This window comes from Diceros bicornis, chromosome 35 (genome assembly GCF_020826845.1).
Source record: "Diceros bicornis minor isolate mBicDic1 chromosome 35, mDicBic1.mat.cur, whole genome shotgun sequence".
Classification (NCBI taxonomy): domain Eukaryota; kingdom Metazoa; phylum Chordata; class Mammalia; order Perissodactyla; family Rhinocerotidae; genus Diceros; species Diceros bicornis.
This window is the reverse complement of record NC_080774.1, coordinates 350,054-366,666: the sequence shown is the minus strand read 5'-3', so window position 1 is coordinate 366,666 and position 16,613 is coordinate 350,054. Positions and strand designations below refer to the sequence as shown.

The window sequence follows — 16,613 nt, the reverse complement described above, 5'->3', positions numbered from 1 at the left end:
TTCACTTTTGTTGATGTCACGAGAGATAGGGTAGAAAAGAGGACATTTGAAGCAAAGGGCACACACTTGCAACAGAGACATGAAACAGCATGTAGCATGCCCGAGGACGTGCTGGAAGGTTCTGCCAGGAGGTAGGATAATTGCTGACCCAGGCCGAGAGCCTCCTCCGTGCCAGGCTGTTCTGAGCCCCTCACTTCTCAACACCGCTTGTGGTAAGTACTGTATTGTTTCCATCTCACAGAAGAGCAAACAGGCTCAGAGGCCGGGAAGCCATGGGAGCGAGGAGACTACAGAGGCCAGATGGGGCTGCACTCCCAAGGCACCCGGGACTTTGAAATTAATTCTTCAGGGACCCATGAATCCCACCCGGAAAGAGTGCCCGGGCTCCTCCACATCCCTGCCTACACGTGGCCTGGCGTTTCCAAGGGGAGTAACTGACCTGGCTGGAGCTCCCTCTAGACCGCCACCAGCACAGTCGCCATTAGGGTCAGGCCTGGGCAGGCTGTCTGGCCTGCTGGGTTTAAGCCCTGGCCCTGCTGGCCCAGCAGCCAGTCTGCTTTCTTCGTGGAGACATCGACCCTTCCTCTTCCTCTTCCTGGGGCTGCCCCTGCCCTGTCTCACCTGCCTGGGGGGTGCTGGTGGCCCAGCAGACAGTGAGAGGCTCAGGTCTGGCCCATCAGTGATGGGGTTGGGGATGGGCTTCCCTTTGAACCAGTGGGGAAGCCGCCAGTTAACCGCTTCTGCCTGACGGAAGCTGAGGTCTGGGAAGCTGCCGTTATAAACAGAGGGAAAGAAGGGTCCCAGGATGGCGTTCAGTCTCCTTCGTCCAGCCACGCTTGAAGTCAGGTCTGCCCTGGGCTTTTCCGGTCAATTCCCCCTTTTTGCTTTTTTCCTCCAGAGAGGTTAGTTTCCTAGTGCAGGGCTGCTAGTGTCCACTGCAGCGGCAATCCTAACTGATTCAGAACCCTGCCACTCTGGGCCTCTTTACTGCATGAGGGCCCCCGCTGGGAGAGGCCCGGCTCAGAGTCCACCTCCTCTCCCGGTCTGGGCACTTCACTGCGGCAAAATCCACAATGCCCCCCTGCTGCTCTCAGATCTGAGCTGTGATCTGATCCTGTTAGCTCCGAGGCATTCCAGATGACTTGCTGCGTGCCTGGTTGCACTCGGAGCCCTGACAGATGCTGGCCCAGTGAGGCTTCCATGGGATCAACCGCTCACCTCGGAGCTCAGACCAGCAGGCCAGGAAGACCTAGTGCACAGCCCCTTGGAGGGTGCACGGCAGATGGGAGGTGTGGGCAGGGCTGGCACCTCTTCTGATGGGGGCACTAGGAGCACAGGAGGGACAGGGTGAGCAAGGCTGTAGGACAACGTGGGGGGTGGGAAGCAAGCAGTGGAGACCCAGCTGGGCCTGCTCTGGGGCTGGGCCCAGACAAGCAGGTGGGTGTCTCCCTCTGCAGGAGCTGGCCACACACCCCAAGAGAGCCTGTGCCACCAGGACAGTTGCACACGGCAGGGCTCCAACCCAACCGTGGGCTGGCTGTGGGGTAGGAGGGTGTTGAGGAACAGGAAGTACAGAAAGTCGTGAGAGCACACTCATCCAGCCCTGTAGAACAGCTCATCGTCATCACCTGGAGAACAACCGCCCTGGTCCCAAGGCTCCTCGCGCTGGTTAAAGCCAACCAGCTCTGTTCTGACCCCGTGTGCTCATCAGAAATGGAGCGCCCAGGCTCCAGCGGAGTCAGTCCCACACCATGGACCTGGAGTCTGATGGGGTGTGTGCCCTTACCTTCACTGACAGATCCAGTGCAGCCTCAGCAAAGTCGCATGTTCCGTTTAAACCTAGGCAAAAAAAGCTGGTATATCCTCTAAGGGGCTGAGACTTTGTTCTTGCTTTTCGGGAGAGGGAGGAGGAGGGAGTGAAGGGGGTGATGAGCCCACGTCCTAAGGTGCGGAGCCCAGGCCTTACACACAGAGCCGAGGCTTCAATATGACCAACAGGCTGTGGCTCCCTTGGGGCTGGCGGATCCAAGACCCCGTGCCTTTCCCCAGTGCTCAGACCTGGGCCCCGACCCCGAGTCACGTCTGCCTGCAGGGCCCACTCACCCAACGCGGCTGACCTGCCAGGTGGCCTCTGGCTGGCAGTAAGTAGGTAACTAGTGCCGTCTGTAGCCTGTCGCACTGTGACGGGAAGAAGCACACTGCAGCACCCCCACACACACACACACACACTCCGGGGAGAGAAACAGACACGGCTTGTTTATTAGGACGCAGGAAGGAGCTTCTTCCACAAACAGAGTGCTGCTTCTCAGAGTCTGTATCAAGAGCAATTCAATAGTTGAAAATCCTATTCCTGAGAAGAAGCAAAAAGTTACCGTTTTGCAAACAAACATAACAGGTGATTTCAACAAAAGATAAAAAACTTTTTTCTTTTTTTACAAAGAACAAAATTTCAAGTATTATTCCAGATGACACGGCAACCCCAATGCAGGAGGAAAAGGCAAGGACTAGCAGAAGCAAAGGCCCCTCGCGATCTCCACAGGAAGGGGCTGCTGGTGGGGGGGCGCCACCAGGGCCAACCTGTGCCCCCATACCTTGGCCCGTGCACAGCCCACGGCCTCACGTGGAAGAATAAAGAACATGGACAGCTCGGCAGGGCCTGCAGCAGGGACCAACGCTTTGCTCCACGGCAGGCTCAGGATGGCGGCGACCCAACTTATCGCCTGCCTGGGAGGGGGCCGCACTCTTAATGTTGGGGGTCTACGGTTAGCAGTCTGGACATCTGATGACTTCTTTTTAATAAACAGAAACATATATCCTTTCAAAAACCATACTATCCCCAATTTTAGTCAATTTGCAAATTATAAATTATATTATTTGTGCTACAGTCTGTGATATTTAAATCTTATTAGAAGATAAGCACCAAACCTATTAGAATAAAAACATACAAGATGCTGTGGCTTTCCCGAGGCATGGCACTCTGCACAGCCTGGGCTTGAACTGTTGCTCCCTTTTCCTAAACAAGAGAATGTTTCTGACAAAGTTTCCTTTTCTTCCCACGAAGATTTTCTTGAAGAGAGACATCCGTTTTAACCACAGTTGTGGGAAAGGGACAAAGAGCAAACCTGCACCTCATCATCTCAACAGGAGGGGACGGCTGTCGGCTGTTCTTTCGGCCAAGGCGCTCCAAGCAGCCCAGGGCTCAGAGGACAGGTTGTGCCACCCAGACTGCTGGGGGTCTCACTAAGAGGGTCTTGTCCCACCAAAGAAAGTCACACTAGAGTGCAGGACACAGAGACCCCAGTGTCCCCTGAGGGGGACTGGGAAATGCCCTTAAAATGTTTATATTCGGTATTTTCCGAATCACGCTGTCATTGACCCCTGACACTCCCAAGCCGTCTCGGTGCCTCCCTGGACGTTAGTTCTTGAACCTTGTCTGTTCACAGATATGATTGAATTTCCTGCAGGGAGAAAAGAGTCAAATTACACAAGAGGGCATCAGAGAAGCATTCAAATAAACCAATTCTGAAATTGCATCCTGAAAGAACGACATGAGAAATCAACTGTGTGCACACGTGGGGGCTCACAGAGGCATATTTTTAATACCATCAAAGAAACTAACCCCCAAAGGCAGCCTTCTTTTTTCCTTTTTAAATTTAAAATAAAAGCTGAACATCTTAGGTAATTTTCTTAGAGAAGACTTAAAGCTGCGCCTTCTCAGCATCCTCCTGGTGCCATGAACCACTCCACAGGGCTGATGGACATGCCCACTGGGTGACAGCACTGCCACCCACCTCTCCACGAAGAGCAGGGCATCCCTGGAGGAAGACAGGTATGCCTCTGCTAGCGTTACCCATGTTTTTATTAAGAAAGGTTAGCCAGTTACTGGTAAAATCTCTTATCTTATAATAATACAATTGTCTCTCCCACCACTGTTTATGCTCAGATACAAAGCAGGGTTTTTATTCCACAGACTCATTCCTTGGAAGGAGTGGCCTTTTCCTGACTCCTCACCATGCCTCTTGCACTAAGGGCATCCTCTCAGTTACTTTAATTTAAACGACAAATGACTGAGGATTAGAGTAGCTTCAAACAGCATCAATCCAAGAGACTGATTTATACGATCACTTCACCTATGGTTTAAAAGCGGAGGTGAGCTTACTCCAGCAGACAACCTGACGTCGCAATGTGGATGTCACCATGAAGCGGCCTTTAAAGACCCTGTGGGAAACACCCAGTGAGAGTGACCCAGTTAGAGTGATCACAGACACTCATTCACAGCACTAAACACAGACCCGGTGCACAGCGGCACGTGCACGGGGCCCATGGCTCCGGAAGGAAGTTCTCATTGACTGCAGCCACTGATTCGGAAAGTGCTAAACCTCGAATGCGTCGGCTGGGAATGACTGGCTATGCTCTGGAGACACGGAGGTGCAAGATAGAGGCGGACATTTGCGTGCAAATGTTTCATGAAATGAGATAACAGAAGAGCAGAATTTCTAAATGATAATGCTATTCTATACACCATGTGACTTTATAGATGCATAACGGCTAAATTAGTATGTTTATCAGTAGATCGTTGACTATTTCATGGACATCCCTAAAAGCTGAGATATCAACTTGGCCAAAACACTTAAAAAATCACTTTCCTGTTAGGAAAAGGAGGGACTGATTACTGCAGGACTACTTCCGCTCCCTCTCCTAGCGTCAGGACCCTCACTGACAGTCCTGCCCCCACCCGTCAGGGCGCGACTCACTCACATTGCGTGGTGGGCCTTCACCTGGGTGCGGCAGTTGCGGCCCCAGTAGCAATCAGGACGGGACGTTACAGCCACTAGGAAGAGAAAAAATTACATATGTGTAATACATATATCACACTTACACACTCAGCTGAGTGAATTTAAGTAGAGACCCAGAACGAAACTAGCTGAAATGCATGGCATTTTGTCACGCTTTATATCTAGTTTCCCTGGACTGTCCCAAGATTTCAGAAAAGGAAAAAAATGTTTAAATAAAAACTAGTTTAGAAGTAAGATGACTCCAGTTGTCTATAGGATGTTCTTGTGCATCTTGTTTTAGAAACTCGTGTCACGGCAGACAGGCCCAGAGCTGAGCTAACATCAGACAATGGCCCTGAAATAAGGGCAGCCCTCGTGCAGGCTGTCTGCCCAGCTGTCTCCTCGATGATGTAGACACAGAGCAAAGGCCCAAACAGACTGACTATCTAATAGGAAGGAGTGTAGAAGCCAATCCAAACAGAATCGAGTTGGGGGGGACCTTACCTGGCAACTCGGAAGCAGGAATGTTCTGCCGATACTGGTAGGTCAGCTCTCGGAAGCTGCGCAGGCCGCAGCAGTAACACAGCACGGTGTTCCCGGTGATCCTGTAATCTGGAAGGAGCACACAGGGGCACAGGCAGTCATCAGGCAGCCTCATGTTTCCAGCACGGCAGGACAGACATGGCCTAGCAAACTAGTGGGAAACTAACGTATTGACTCATAAATGGGCAAGACACAATGGGCTAGATGTTTGAAAAACAAGAACAAAACCAGTCAAGATACCAATTTATTTCCTTACAGCAAAATAATTCCACTTGGATTAAAAAAATTCAAATATTTTTAAAAATCAAAAAAAGTACTAAGGGGCCGGCCCCGTGGCTTAGCAGTTAAGTGTACACGCTCCACTGCTGGCGGCCCAGGTTCGGATCCCGGGCGCACACCGAAGCACCGCTTCTCCAGCCATGCTGAGGCCGCGTCCCACGTACAGCAACTAGAAGGATGTGCATCTATGACATACAACTATCTACTGGGGCTTTGGGGGAAAAAATAAATAAATAAAATTAAAAAAAAAAAAAAAGAACCTGCATAAAAAAACAAAAGTACTTAGAAGGATGAATATTATTTTTCTCTTGAGGTATTTCTAAGTATGTCACGAAAACTACATGGCACATAGGAAGAGATTTGTAAAATTAACTGCCTACAATTTAAGCATCACAATGGGACACATACAACAAAAGTGAACTACTAATGAACTGGTGGAAAATGTATTTGCAACACAAATGACAAGTGTTGTACCCTTAATTAACCAAGATACCATCCAAATCCATCCCCTCAAATCTAAAAACCCTAATATAAATATAGGCCAGGGTCACAGACAAGCAAATGACCCATAAAACAACAAGATCTTCAATTTTGTTAATAATCAAACATGGGCAGATAAAACAGTATATATACACTGTTTGCCTCTTTCATTTTTTGTTTTTGTGACGAAGATCAGCCCTGAGCTAACATCCATGCCAATCCTCCTCTTTTGTTTTTGCTGAGGAAGACCGGCTCTGAGCTAACATCTATTGCCCGTCCTCCTCCTTTTTTTCCCCAAAGCCCCAGTAGATAGTTGTATTACGTCATAGCTGCACATCCTTCTAGTTGCTGTATGTGGGACGCGGCCTCAGCACGGCTGGAGAAGTGGTGCATCGGTGTGCACCCGGGATCCGAACCCAGCTGCCAGTAGTGGAGTGCACATACTTAACCGCTAGGCCATGGGGCCAGCCCTGCCTTGTTCATATTTACAAGACCTAAAAGGCAAATGCAGGGCTGATGGGCTCAGGGGGATGCTGGCCCTCACACCATGAGGCATATCCTTGGGGAGTACTGTTCCCATGACAAAGTCTCAACTGTGTGTACCACTGTCCAACAACCCTATTTATTTACTCTAAGGGGACAATTTTTCAAATCTACAATGCTGCAGCTCAACAGGTGCAGTGTTGTCTCACATAATGAAAAGCTGGAAGTAACTTAAATATCCTTCACTAGTGAATTGGCTGAATAAACTGATGTTAGAGTACTAAACAATTAAAATCAAGGTATAGACTTTTATTGACACAGAAACGGTCCCAGATACATTGTTGAGTGAACTGTAGGTTATAAAACAGCATATATGGTAGGATTTCACTCATGAACATTATGTACACACAGGAGTGTATGTGCTTAGAAGGGTGGTCATGAAAACATCATCATGGGTTTATCTTTAGGTGCTGGGATTTCCGATGGTTTTTACTTTATCCGTCATACTTCCCTGTACCACTCGCATTTTCTTTGTGAGCCATCTCATTCTTATAAAAGCAGTGAGCCATTAAAAAGCAAAACGAGTTAAGACCCAGCTGACAGATTTGGGCAACCCCACAGAGCTGCCCCAGCGCCTAAGACACTCAATGGGACGTGTCCATGAGACAGAAACACCTTGGAAGGATTCCCAGCAAACCTCTCAAGTCTTTCATAATAATTTATGTCTTAGAAAAAAAGTCGCTTGCTGGTTTTTCTGCAGCCTCCCACTGTGACAAAAATCACATGTCACAACACACTGGGTGTCCCTGGGAGAGCGGGTGAGCCTTCACCAAGTCACCAACACACGGAGCAACAGGCCAATGGGGACCCTGAGGGTTTGGGAACACCAGGCCCAAGATCTCAACGCTGAGAAGCGGTGGAGCCAAGGTCTCTCCAGATGTGCCCTCTCCCTCCCCTGTGGAGAAAAGATCCTGGAATATGTCATGTGGGCTCAAACCCAACTTTTAAAAAAATTCCAAAAGGATGAGGACTGTTCTGTCTGTCTCTGCCAGGGTGGGCAGAAGTTGAAGTTGTGAATGTGGGAAAGCAGATAGGTGGTACTGCCAAGGCGTGGCCTGGCAGGTTTTACTGTGTTATAGGAGGAAAAGGCACCCCTGGAAACGCACCACCATCCCAGAGGGGGAAAGCAAGTGCAATGGAGCTCACCAGACAGTAAAAACACTCCCCTCTGCAGAGCCACGAGACTTTCAGTCAGCATGTTCTTCCACGTCAAACCCCTGGTTGCCAAGTAATTCTGCGATGGGGAAACAAAAGCGATAGAAGAAATACTAGCTTGGAGAAAGAAACACTATGACAAGATATATGTCAGACATAGAAAATGTCAAGACAAGACAATGATAAGAGGGGTAAACATTCCATAAAAGGCCCTTGAGGGTGGGTGAAGCCAAAGCATAGCCAACCTGAACGTGGCGGGCATTTGCAGAGGGCAGCCCAGGGCGTGCAATGCGTGCAGTTGTAGGGGGCCTTCTTCCAAGACCATGGCTTAGGACACCCAAGACAGCCCATGGTCCAGGACGGCCAGGACAGCCTTGTGGACCGTGACATCCGGCACAGCCTCATGGACCAGGATGCCCGGGACAGCCCAAGGACCAGGGCGGCCGAGACAGCCCCATGGACCAGGATGCTTGAAGAGGCATGTGGACCAGGATGCCCAGGACTGACATGGCACCACATTCACAAACTAGTACACACAACGATTCTTGTCCCAGATGCTTCTTTGGAGCCTCAAAAGGCAGGCTAGCTTTAGAATCTTGAGTGTAAGAGTTACCACATTCTCTCTAAAATTCTGCAAAGACACTACTAGCATAGGAGTGGTGAGATATCCAACCTTGGCCGCAGCGGCCACAGTGCAGCAACAGGCCCATGGCCACATGACAAGGAAGCCGAGGGTCTGGACTCGAGCTCTGCCCTTCAGACACACGAAGCTGCTTGGCTCCTTTTGTGCAAACCTACAAGAAGTGCCATGTGGACATCTAACCAGAGTACAGTAGTGTTGAGGAGTATGCCACGCAGGCGAAAAGACCCTCCGTCTTGTGTGTGTAATGTGGCACATAAATGGGGTGAAGGAAGATTCTTGGCAAGAGACTGATGTGCATATTAAACACTGAAATTCCAGGAGCCGGGCTAGTTTCCTGAAACATGGAATGGAAAATGGCCAGAAAGGAAGACAGCCAGAGAGAAGGCCCTGGTTCCACCCAAGGGCTGGCCTGGCCCTTGCCCCGGCCCCAGAAACCCTCTGCATGGGGCAAGCAGGAGTTGGAGCTGTGGGAAGCAATTCCTGTGGATTCATGGCATGATGGGCATAAAGGAAGTACCTATTTTTGGAATATGGGGAAAAACAGACATACACCAATGGCGTGCAGAAACTCTGGCAGCGATAGTCAGAAAATGCGGAGAGTCATTGGGGGAACTGAGGAGTTCTGGGGAGCCTCCTCCTGGCTGTGCCTAACCCACATCTGCACGAGAAGCCTGGTACCTTCAGGATGTCCGACTCGTAGCTGTTGTTGCTCAGCACCCCGTCCAGACACCTGTCGCCCAGGTTGAGTTCTGTCGGGATGGAGAAAGCAATGTTATCTGTTTATACACTTGATGAAAGCATCGTTCATCCAACAGTTAAGACAACTAAATTTCCTTCATTATAGAGTCTAGAGAGAATAAAAAGTTCCATGATAAAATACTACCTTTTTTTTTTTTTTGGTAAGGAAGAGAGGCCCTGAGCTAACACCTGTTGCCAATCTTCCTCTTTTTGCTTAAGGAAGAGTGGCCCTGAGCTAACATCTCTGCCAATCTTCCTCTATTTTGTATATGGGATGCCCCCATAGCATGGCTTGATGAGTGGTATAGGTCTGTGCCCAAGATCTAAACCTGCGAACCCCAGGGCACTGAAAACAGAGCGCGCTGAACTTAACCACTGCACCACTGGGCCAGCCCCCTAAAATACTACTTTAAACAGAGAACAAGTAAAATGACTTCTGTTCCACTCCCTCCTGAAACAGATAGTTCTCCAAGTTGCCTCAGCGCCTGGTCTGTCATTGTGAAGTCTGAACACTGAGCCAGACTGTGTGTTTTTAGTGGTGGTGTTCCTTGTGCATAAATAACCCCTCCTCATTTTGAACTCGGCGTCCCCCAAGTGCTCTGCTATTGCTTGGTTTTGAGCTAACAGGGACTGACATTTCTACATGGCAAACATATGCAGAATGAAAAGTCAGGAAAAGGTAGTTAATTTGTGGTGACCAACAGTGGCCTCCCACTTCTCGGGCGCACTGCAGGCCATCCCACCCCGTCACCACCCTCAACTGCAGCAAGAAAACATGCAAAGGCCGAAGTGAGTCTGCTGAAGAGCCAGCATTACCACAGAACGGGGCCAGGCAGCCGAGGCAGCCAGTCCGGGCACAGCCCCAGTACAGGTGGCAGAAGGGCTGCAGGCAGACAGCACCTGTGGACACAGAGCACAGCCACCAGGCAGGCATTTCAGGGAGGAAGAAATTCAAATAAGCATTAAGTAAATGACAGGCTCGATTCCAATAGTAATCCAAGAACTGTGAACCACAGCATCATATTCCATCCACTTAGATTTAAGAGTGACACACAGAACTACTGTGGCCCCGATGGGACAGATGTCAGAAGTGGACTTCAGAAGGAGAACCACCCATTATGGAAACTCGGTGTGTGACGGGGTCAGCGTTATCAATTGGTGGAAAAAGATGGATTATTCCATACGATCACGCAGGGACAACTGATTATGTGGATGAAAGACCAGACCTGCACCCTCACTTCAAACCATACACAAAAGTCAACAACACTGAAACCTGAGCCTGGAAGGACATACAGGAGAGGCACCGTGGCGGGGAGGTTGCTCAGGCAGGCAGCGTGCACCCACACCCTGACTTACACTGCTGGGGGGCGATGCGGGGGTTCTGCTCGCGCTCCGCCCTTCGGTCGGGCATGGGCTGGAAGCAGCAGGTACATATGGCGTGGCTTCCTTGCAGGGCACACACGTAATCCTGGGCTGTGGAACAGCCAGGGTGTTTAGGCGGCACATGTCAGGACACAGGCAGAAAGAGCAGATTAGACCCACATCTAGAGGGCAGCTACAAAGTACACACGAGGAGAGACAGACCTACGAGAAAACCCAGAGAGAACTCAGTCCTATTCTCCTAAATGCCAAATCACAGCCTACCATTTAAACTAAGGAGTTTAAACAGACTGAAAAATAGCCAGAGTTATCTTCCAGTTTGGTAGTTGTATCAAGATTTCAAAGATTACTTAAAAGTTTTCTACCATTTCCTATTAATTAAGGGCAGGCCATAAAGCACACACCATAAAACAATAAAGCAAGTACCATATTTAATCTCAGCCTCCTCCAAATAAATACATGACAGGCCTGGAGGGTAAGACTGGCTGACCCCGCCCCAGGAGCTGTGTCCACGTGGCCTGGCCCCTGGACACACTGACCACCCGGTAGGCTCTGTCTATGCACGCACAGTTGCTACAGGCCCCGTCCCCATGGGGACTTTCATCTGCACCCTGCACATGACAGAGCCTGCCTGGTGAGTGGCAGAGTCAGGAGCTGGCCAAGTGCTGCGCTGCCCAGCCCCATCCATGGGGCCTACAGGAAGCCACCTAGAGAGCCGTGGCATGGCGTCATGGCAGATGGTAAAGAACGTGGCTCTGGGTCACAGTCCTGGGTCAGTGGCCTTGTGACAGGCTCAAGCAGACAGTGGCTAAGAGGCCGGGCCCTTGTGGGGCCACAAACCACAGAATGGCCAGGGCTGAAAACACAGATTGCACATGTCCACTCTCCCTGTCTTGATGGCACTGAGGACTCACCCATTGGAAAAGGGCAGTGACAGAGCTCACAGTTCTGGGAACACCACGACCCGTCGCAGGAAAGAGGCCAGTCTTTCATCTGAGCGCCCATGTGTGATGGTTGTTTTGGCTTTGGCAAGCACCCCTGGTGATGCCAACTGCCTGAAGCAGAGGGCTGGGGGGCCAAGTGTTAGAATCAGGACTGAATCCCCAGGGGTGTCCAGGAGCGGACGCCCAAAAGTGATCAAGTTAATTATCTGTTTTTTAGCCCAAAACAGATTATGAGAAGTAACAAGCTACAAGAGGTGGGGGGACTACCTGAGGCAGGACAGGAGAGCAGGGAGGAGCCAGAGAGGCCAGCAGAAATGGCAGCCGGCATCCCGAATGGGCACAGCAGAGCAACAGCACGGAAGGCGCGGCTGTCTCACCTGTCGTGACGCTGGCAGATGTGGACGGTGTGTCCCCCAGGGCCTGCGGTGCCCCTGGCTCACCGCCGGGCCCTGGGCAGGGAAGGGGCTGCCCCGCTTGCCTCCGGTACTCAGGGCATTGTCGGCACACGACGTATGGCTGGCTGCAGGGAAAGCAAAGGCAGACCTGGAGTGTGCAGGAGTCGGGGGACACCTGCTCTCACGGGTGTGGGTGGTGGCGAGGATGCCCCAGTCCCGAGGAGAGCAGACCCAGATCCCCAAGCAGGGCGGCCCCTTCTCACACCTCAGCTCTGCACCAGCTGCTGCTGCCCAGTGGGTGCAAAGGGGAAGGACAGCGCGTCCCCGCCTAGCACCCCATCACTGCTCACCCTGGAACAGCAGCAGGCAGAGGGCTCTGCTCCCTGCCACCTCCCGGCTCCCCTCTTCCCTAGGGTTTCCAGAGCCCTCACACCCTTCAGCTGTTCCTGGGGTCCTGAGACATCTCCCGACTGCCCTTCACTTCGGGATGCCATCCCCTGGGGCAGCACAGCCACTTAGCCCCCACACTGGGCAGGACGTGCTCTCGGAGGTTCAATGCTGGGCAAGCTGTGAACCATGTCCAGACGCGCACTCAGCTTGCCCGGGGCACTCAAGACTGTCACCCTGGGCACCCAGGAAATGTCTGCACATCCTTCCCTTTGTTAGAGTCAGAGCTCGAGCCACGGTTGAATGCTGCTGTCCTCAGGGAGCTTTCCAACTGGCGGCAGAAGCCCTGCACCACACCTAGTCTTATGCACTTCAGCTGAGCTATCAAACACTGCCAATGGCAAAAAAACAATCCACAGGAAAGACAAACACAGTGTCCTCCCCTCATCTCAGTCAGAGAACACCTTCCCGGGCCTGCTGCCAACAGCAGGAACCAGGGAGGGAAGAACGGGTAAGACCTGACGAGAAAAAGCAAAAACAGTGAAGATGCTCAGCCTCATTCGTCAGAAAAACATCATGTAAATGGGAACAAGATGACCTTCCTCTCCTGTTACACCGCGTGTCGGCAGGAATCACTGAAACCCCTCCACACACCCCTGAATGCCAACTAGGACCTTTCTGAGGAGCATCTGATGACACAGAAGTCACAAATCCAGCAAGGCTTCAGACTCCGGTCAGACTCTGCGTTCCACTTCCATCTACTTATCTCCATGAAATAACTGGAGATATTAGTAAAAAACTATAAACGCAGGATATGCACTGCAGCATTGTCTCTAAATTCAAAATATTGGAAATAGTACAAAATCACACATACAGTGTAATTCCATCTTCATAAAAATATTTATTTACATTACTTTCCACCTCATTAAAAAAAAAGTATGTATGACTGTGTATGAATGGCCAGATGGATATACAATAAGATGTTCACACTGAAGTGATTTTTGGTTTTCTTCTTTTTGCGTGACCATTACTTGCTAAATTTTGTGAAAAGAAACTCAAATAATAAATTTTGGGGTTTTGTTTTTTGTCTTTTTAAATATCATGGCCTGGACTCAAAATCCAGACCCCACACTTCCAAGTCAGGAAACATCAGCATTCCACGGCAGATGAACTAAGGTCTCCCAGAATCGCATCCTCTCAGCCAGGTGACCATGGCTTTTCTGTAATAATATCCTGACAAATGATAAATACTGCAACTTACACAGCAGGACTTGATGGCCACTAGATAAGCTACAGAGAGTACGTGTGCTCACGTGGGACAAGGACACGTTAAATCATAATTGTGACGTTTGTCATAGCCAGTGAGTCAGGGAGCTTGATGAGGAGCCCGAAAATTATCGCCTATCGTGGTCATCATTTCACAATGGATGTAAGTCAAGTCATTATGCTGTACACCTGAAACCTACGTAGTGCTATGTCAATTGTATCTCAATAAAACTGGGAAAAGATACAGATAAGCAACAAACAAAAGAATAAATGTTCCATGTATACCTGGAAAAAAAAAGGGTATCCGAGGAGGCAGGGCAGCGAATACCCTCACAGTCACCTGAGCCAGTGGCTGTCCTTAGCACCCACACACCCTTGCCACACTCAAGGCAGGCGATATCACCACCCAACCATCAGAAGCGAGCCCAGACCACCAGGAACTGGGCTGCTCAGTGCAGAACCCGGACTCAGACCTCGTGCCGCCCACCCAGGTCCCTCCTCCACTCCCAGCCAGGCGCAGGCTCACCTAACATCCGAGGACTCACTGTCCACATCTGACAGCTCCAGCAGGTCCTCCGAACTCCCTTCCTCGTCAGAGAAGGACCTCCTGACTTTGGGCTGCAGCATGTCTTGAGTGATCTTGTTCCTGGCGGCCATGCTCCGCACATCTTCCTCGCTGCGACTCTTGTCTGGAATTCAAAGAACACAGCTCTGCTGGCTGGTGGGCCCCTGGGGAGACATCCCTCCATCTCCCGGTGCCGGGCAGGCTGCCCCACTTGCCTGGGTGCTGGAGAAGGTACGCCTCTACCAGGTTGTTGAGGATGTGGTTTTTACAGATCCGTTCGACCGGACAGCGGCAGGTGGGGCACAGGGCAGAGCGCTCCATCCAGCCTGAGTAGCAGGCCGCGCAGAAGGTGTGCATGCAGGGCTGCAGGCTGAGGGCACAAGGACAGGTCTTCAGAGGCCCCTCGGGGCACTCGAGGGTAGAGTATCTGCCCACCAGCTGCAGCAGCCCCCAGACGCCAGGGCACGTGGGGCACAGCCTGCCAGGAGCATGAGAAGTAGAGGCCCCGGGTCACGCTGCCTCTTTCCCCAGAAGAGGACGTGACCTTGCTCAGGCTGAGGGTTGGTTACAAAACAGAAAAGCAAGCGAACTCCCAGGTCACCGAGCCCTCTTGACTCAGCGGGGCCTCGAGCCCGTGCTCCTCATGTGGTGCCCACTGTAGGCAGTGTCTGTGTCCTCGGCTAACAGATGGGGAACGCCACCTGCCTCGCACAACCCACCTGAGAAATGGTCCCCGCACAAAAACACGGCATTCCACCTAAACTGCTTTAACTGGGTCCCTGTTAATTAAAAGAAGCTAGAGGCCACGAGGCACCCTGTGTTCCAGGAGGGACAAGAGAGCAGACTGTGAGTTCAGGAACACGAGGAAGGGAGACACCGAGTATAGGAAAGATTGGCTTTTCAGCTGAAATTCGGACAGGCTCTAATTCTTACCTTCCCACAGAAAAGCACTGAGAGAGTGCTCCCCTGGCCACTCCTGGGATCCTCATTCTGGTACACTTGTTCTACGCTGACTGTTACGTTTCCTTAACTCAGTTCAGTTCACCTGATCTATATCTGAGGTGGACTGGGCCACACCGTGGCCCACGTGGTCACCGTGACATGACCCCTGTCGATCAAGGCCATCCCCATGTCGGTCTTGGGGGTTCTTACAGCCTCAGTCACCGGCGCCAGGTGTTTGGCTAGTTGGCACCCAAGTAAAATGAAAACGGTAACCTCAGCAGACTCAACCCCAAACATGATCCAGAAGCTTGCTTCACCTGCGCCTCCTCCTCCAGAGCCCACAGCCCCTCCACTGGACAAGTTACCCGTGACGCTCCCCGCCAGCTCCCCGCGCTGCAGCGTGTGTACCTCACACAGTCGTGCAGCAGGTCCTGGCAGATGATGCACGTGAGCGTCTCCTCCATCTTGTCTGGCTTCATGGCCACAGCGCTGACATCCTCGAGGGCAGCATGGGTGTCTCTACACTGGCCCACGACCAACAGCTGCAGGTTTGGGTCAGGCTCCCCGTCTGTGAGAGAAAGGGACATGTTCTGACCGTCACAAACAAGGAGGAACAGATGCTCGGTCTTTTTGTCTTACGAATGTCTTAACGTGTGGACAGAAGACAAAGTTCTCACAAGTGTTTGCACTTTAAAGGGCATTTTTAAGAAGGCCCAAAATCAGCTTCATATTCCAGGATGCTTAAATTTTGTTTTAGAATAGTTAATGACAAAAAGCACATTTAGGATACATGGTTAAGAGATAAGGGCCAGTTGTCAAAGAGTATTTGTGTATAAAGTCATTTTTGTTTAAACAAACAGCATGATTCATGTACACACAGGAAAGCGCTGGGAAGCATGGGCTCTCAGATGTCACCAGGAGCTTTAACATTTTTTTTCTTTTCTTCTGCTGACGTCTTTTAATTTTCCTATAATGCTCATGTGTTGCTAATCATAGATTAATTTTCAATTAAAGAAATACTTGCACACAATTTTTTTTTTTTAAGATTTTATTTATTTATTTTTCCCCTCAAAGCCCCAGCAGATTGTTGTATGTCATAGCTGCACATCCTTCTAGTTGCTGTATGTGGGACGCGGCCTCAGCATGGCCGGAGAAGTGGTGCGTCGGTGCACGCCCGGGATCCGAACCCGGGCCGCCAGCAGCGGAGCATGCGCACTTAACCGCTAAGCCACGGGGACGGCCCAACTTGCACACAATTTAAAAAGTCAAAGATTTAAAAGAAAACAGAAGGAGCAGACCACTGCCCCAGCCTCTCCTCACCGCCAACCTCCATCCTCTGAGGAAACTACTCTCATGTCTTTTAGCTGTTTCTTCTGTGTTTCTGACCTTGAATGCTACCATCTCCTGACCTCTATTAAGGCAGAAAAGGATTTTGCCCCCAGATCCCCTTCCTAATATTACTGTAACACAACTGTTGGTTCAGTATATTGTATGTACGTTGTTATGCTTAAGGAAGTATTCACTGCTGAGACAAATAGTATACTGGAGTTAAGTTTTCTTCCTTATACAATTTTTCAT

At 50.6% G+C, this 16,613-nt stretch overlaps 1 protein-coding gene across 3 annotated transcripts in view; it reads right to left on the bottom strand.

The window, feature by feature from the left end:
• Window positions 1-2,237: 2,237 nt before the first annotated feature.
• Window positions 2,238-16,613, bottom strand: part of CHFR (checkpoint with forkhead and ring finger domains) — a 28,395-nt gene continuing 14,019 nt past the window's right edge. For all 3 annotated transcript variants that reach the window (XM_058531120.1, XM_058531121.1, XM_058531122.1), the window contains 11 exons: window positions 15,444-15,603; window positions 14,309-14,463; window positions 14,055-14,217; window positions 11,858-12,000; window positions 10,513-10,629; window positions 9,973-10,056; window positions 9,097-9,167; window positions 7,767-7,854; window positions 5,280-5,387; window positions 4,759-4,831; window positions 2,238-3,458 (listed from right to left, as the gene is read on the bottom strand). In XM_058531120.1, coding sequence (XP_058387103.1) covers window positions 3,416-3,458; window positions 4,759-4,831; window positions 5,280-5,387; window positions 7,767-7,854; window positions 9,097-9,167; window positions 9,973-10,056; window positions 10,513-10,629; window positions 11,858-12,000; window positions 14,055-14,217; window positions 14,309-14,463; window positions 15,444-15,603 — 1,205 coding nt within the window. In that variant the 3' untranslated portion in view covers window positions 2,238-3,415. The remainder of the gene's footprint in view (window positions 3,459-4,758; window positions 4,832-5,279; window positions 5,388-7,766; window positions 7,855-9,096; window positions 9,168-9,972; window positions 10,057-10,512; window positions 10,630-11,857; window positions 12,001-14,054; window positions 14,218-14,308; window positions 14,464-15,443; window positions 15,604-16,613) is intronic.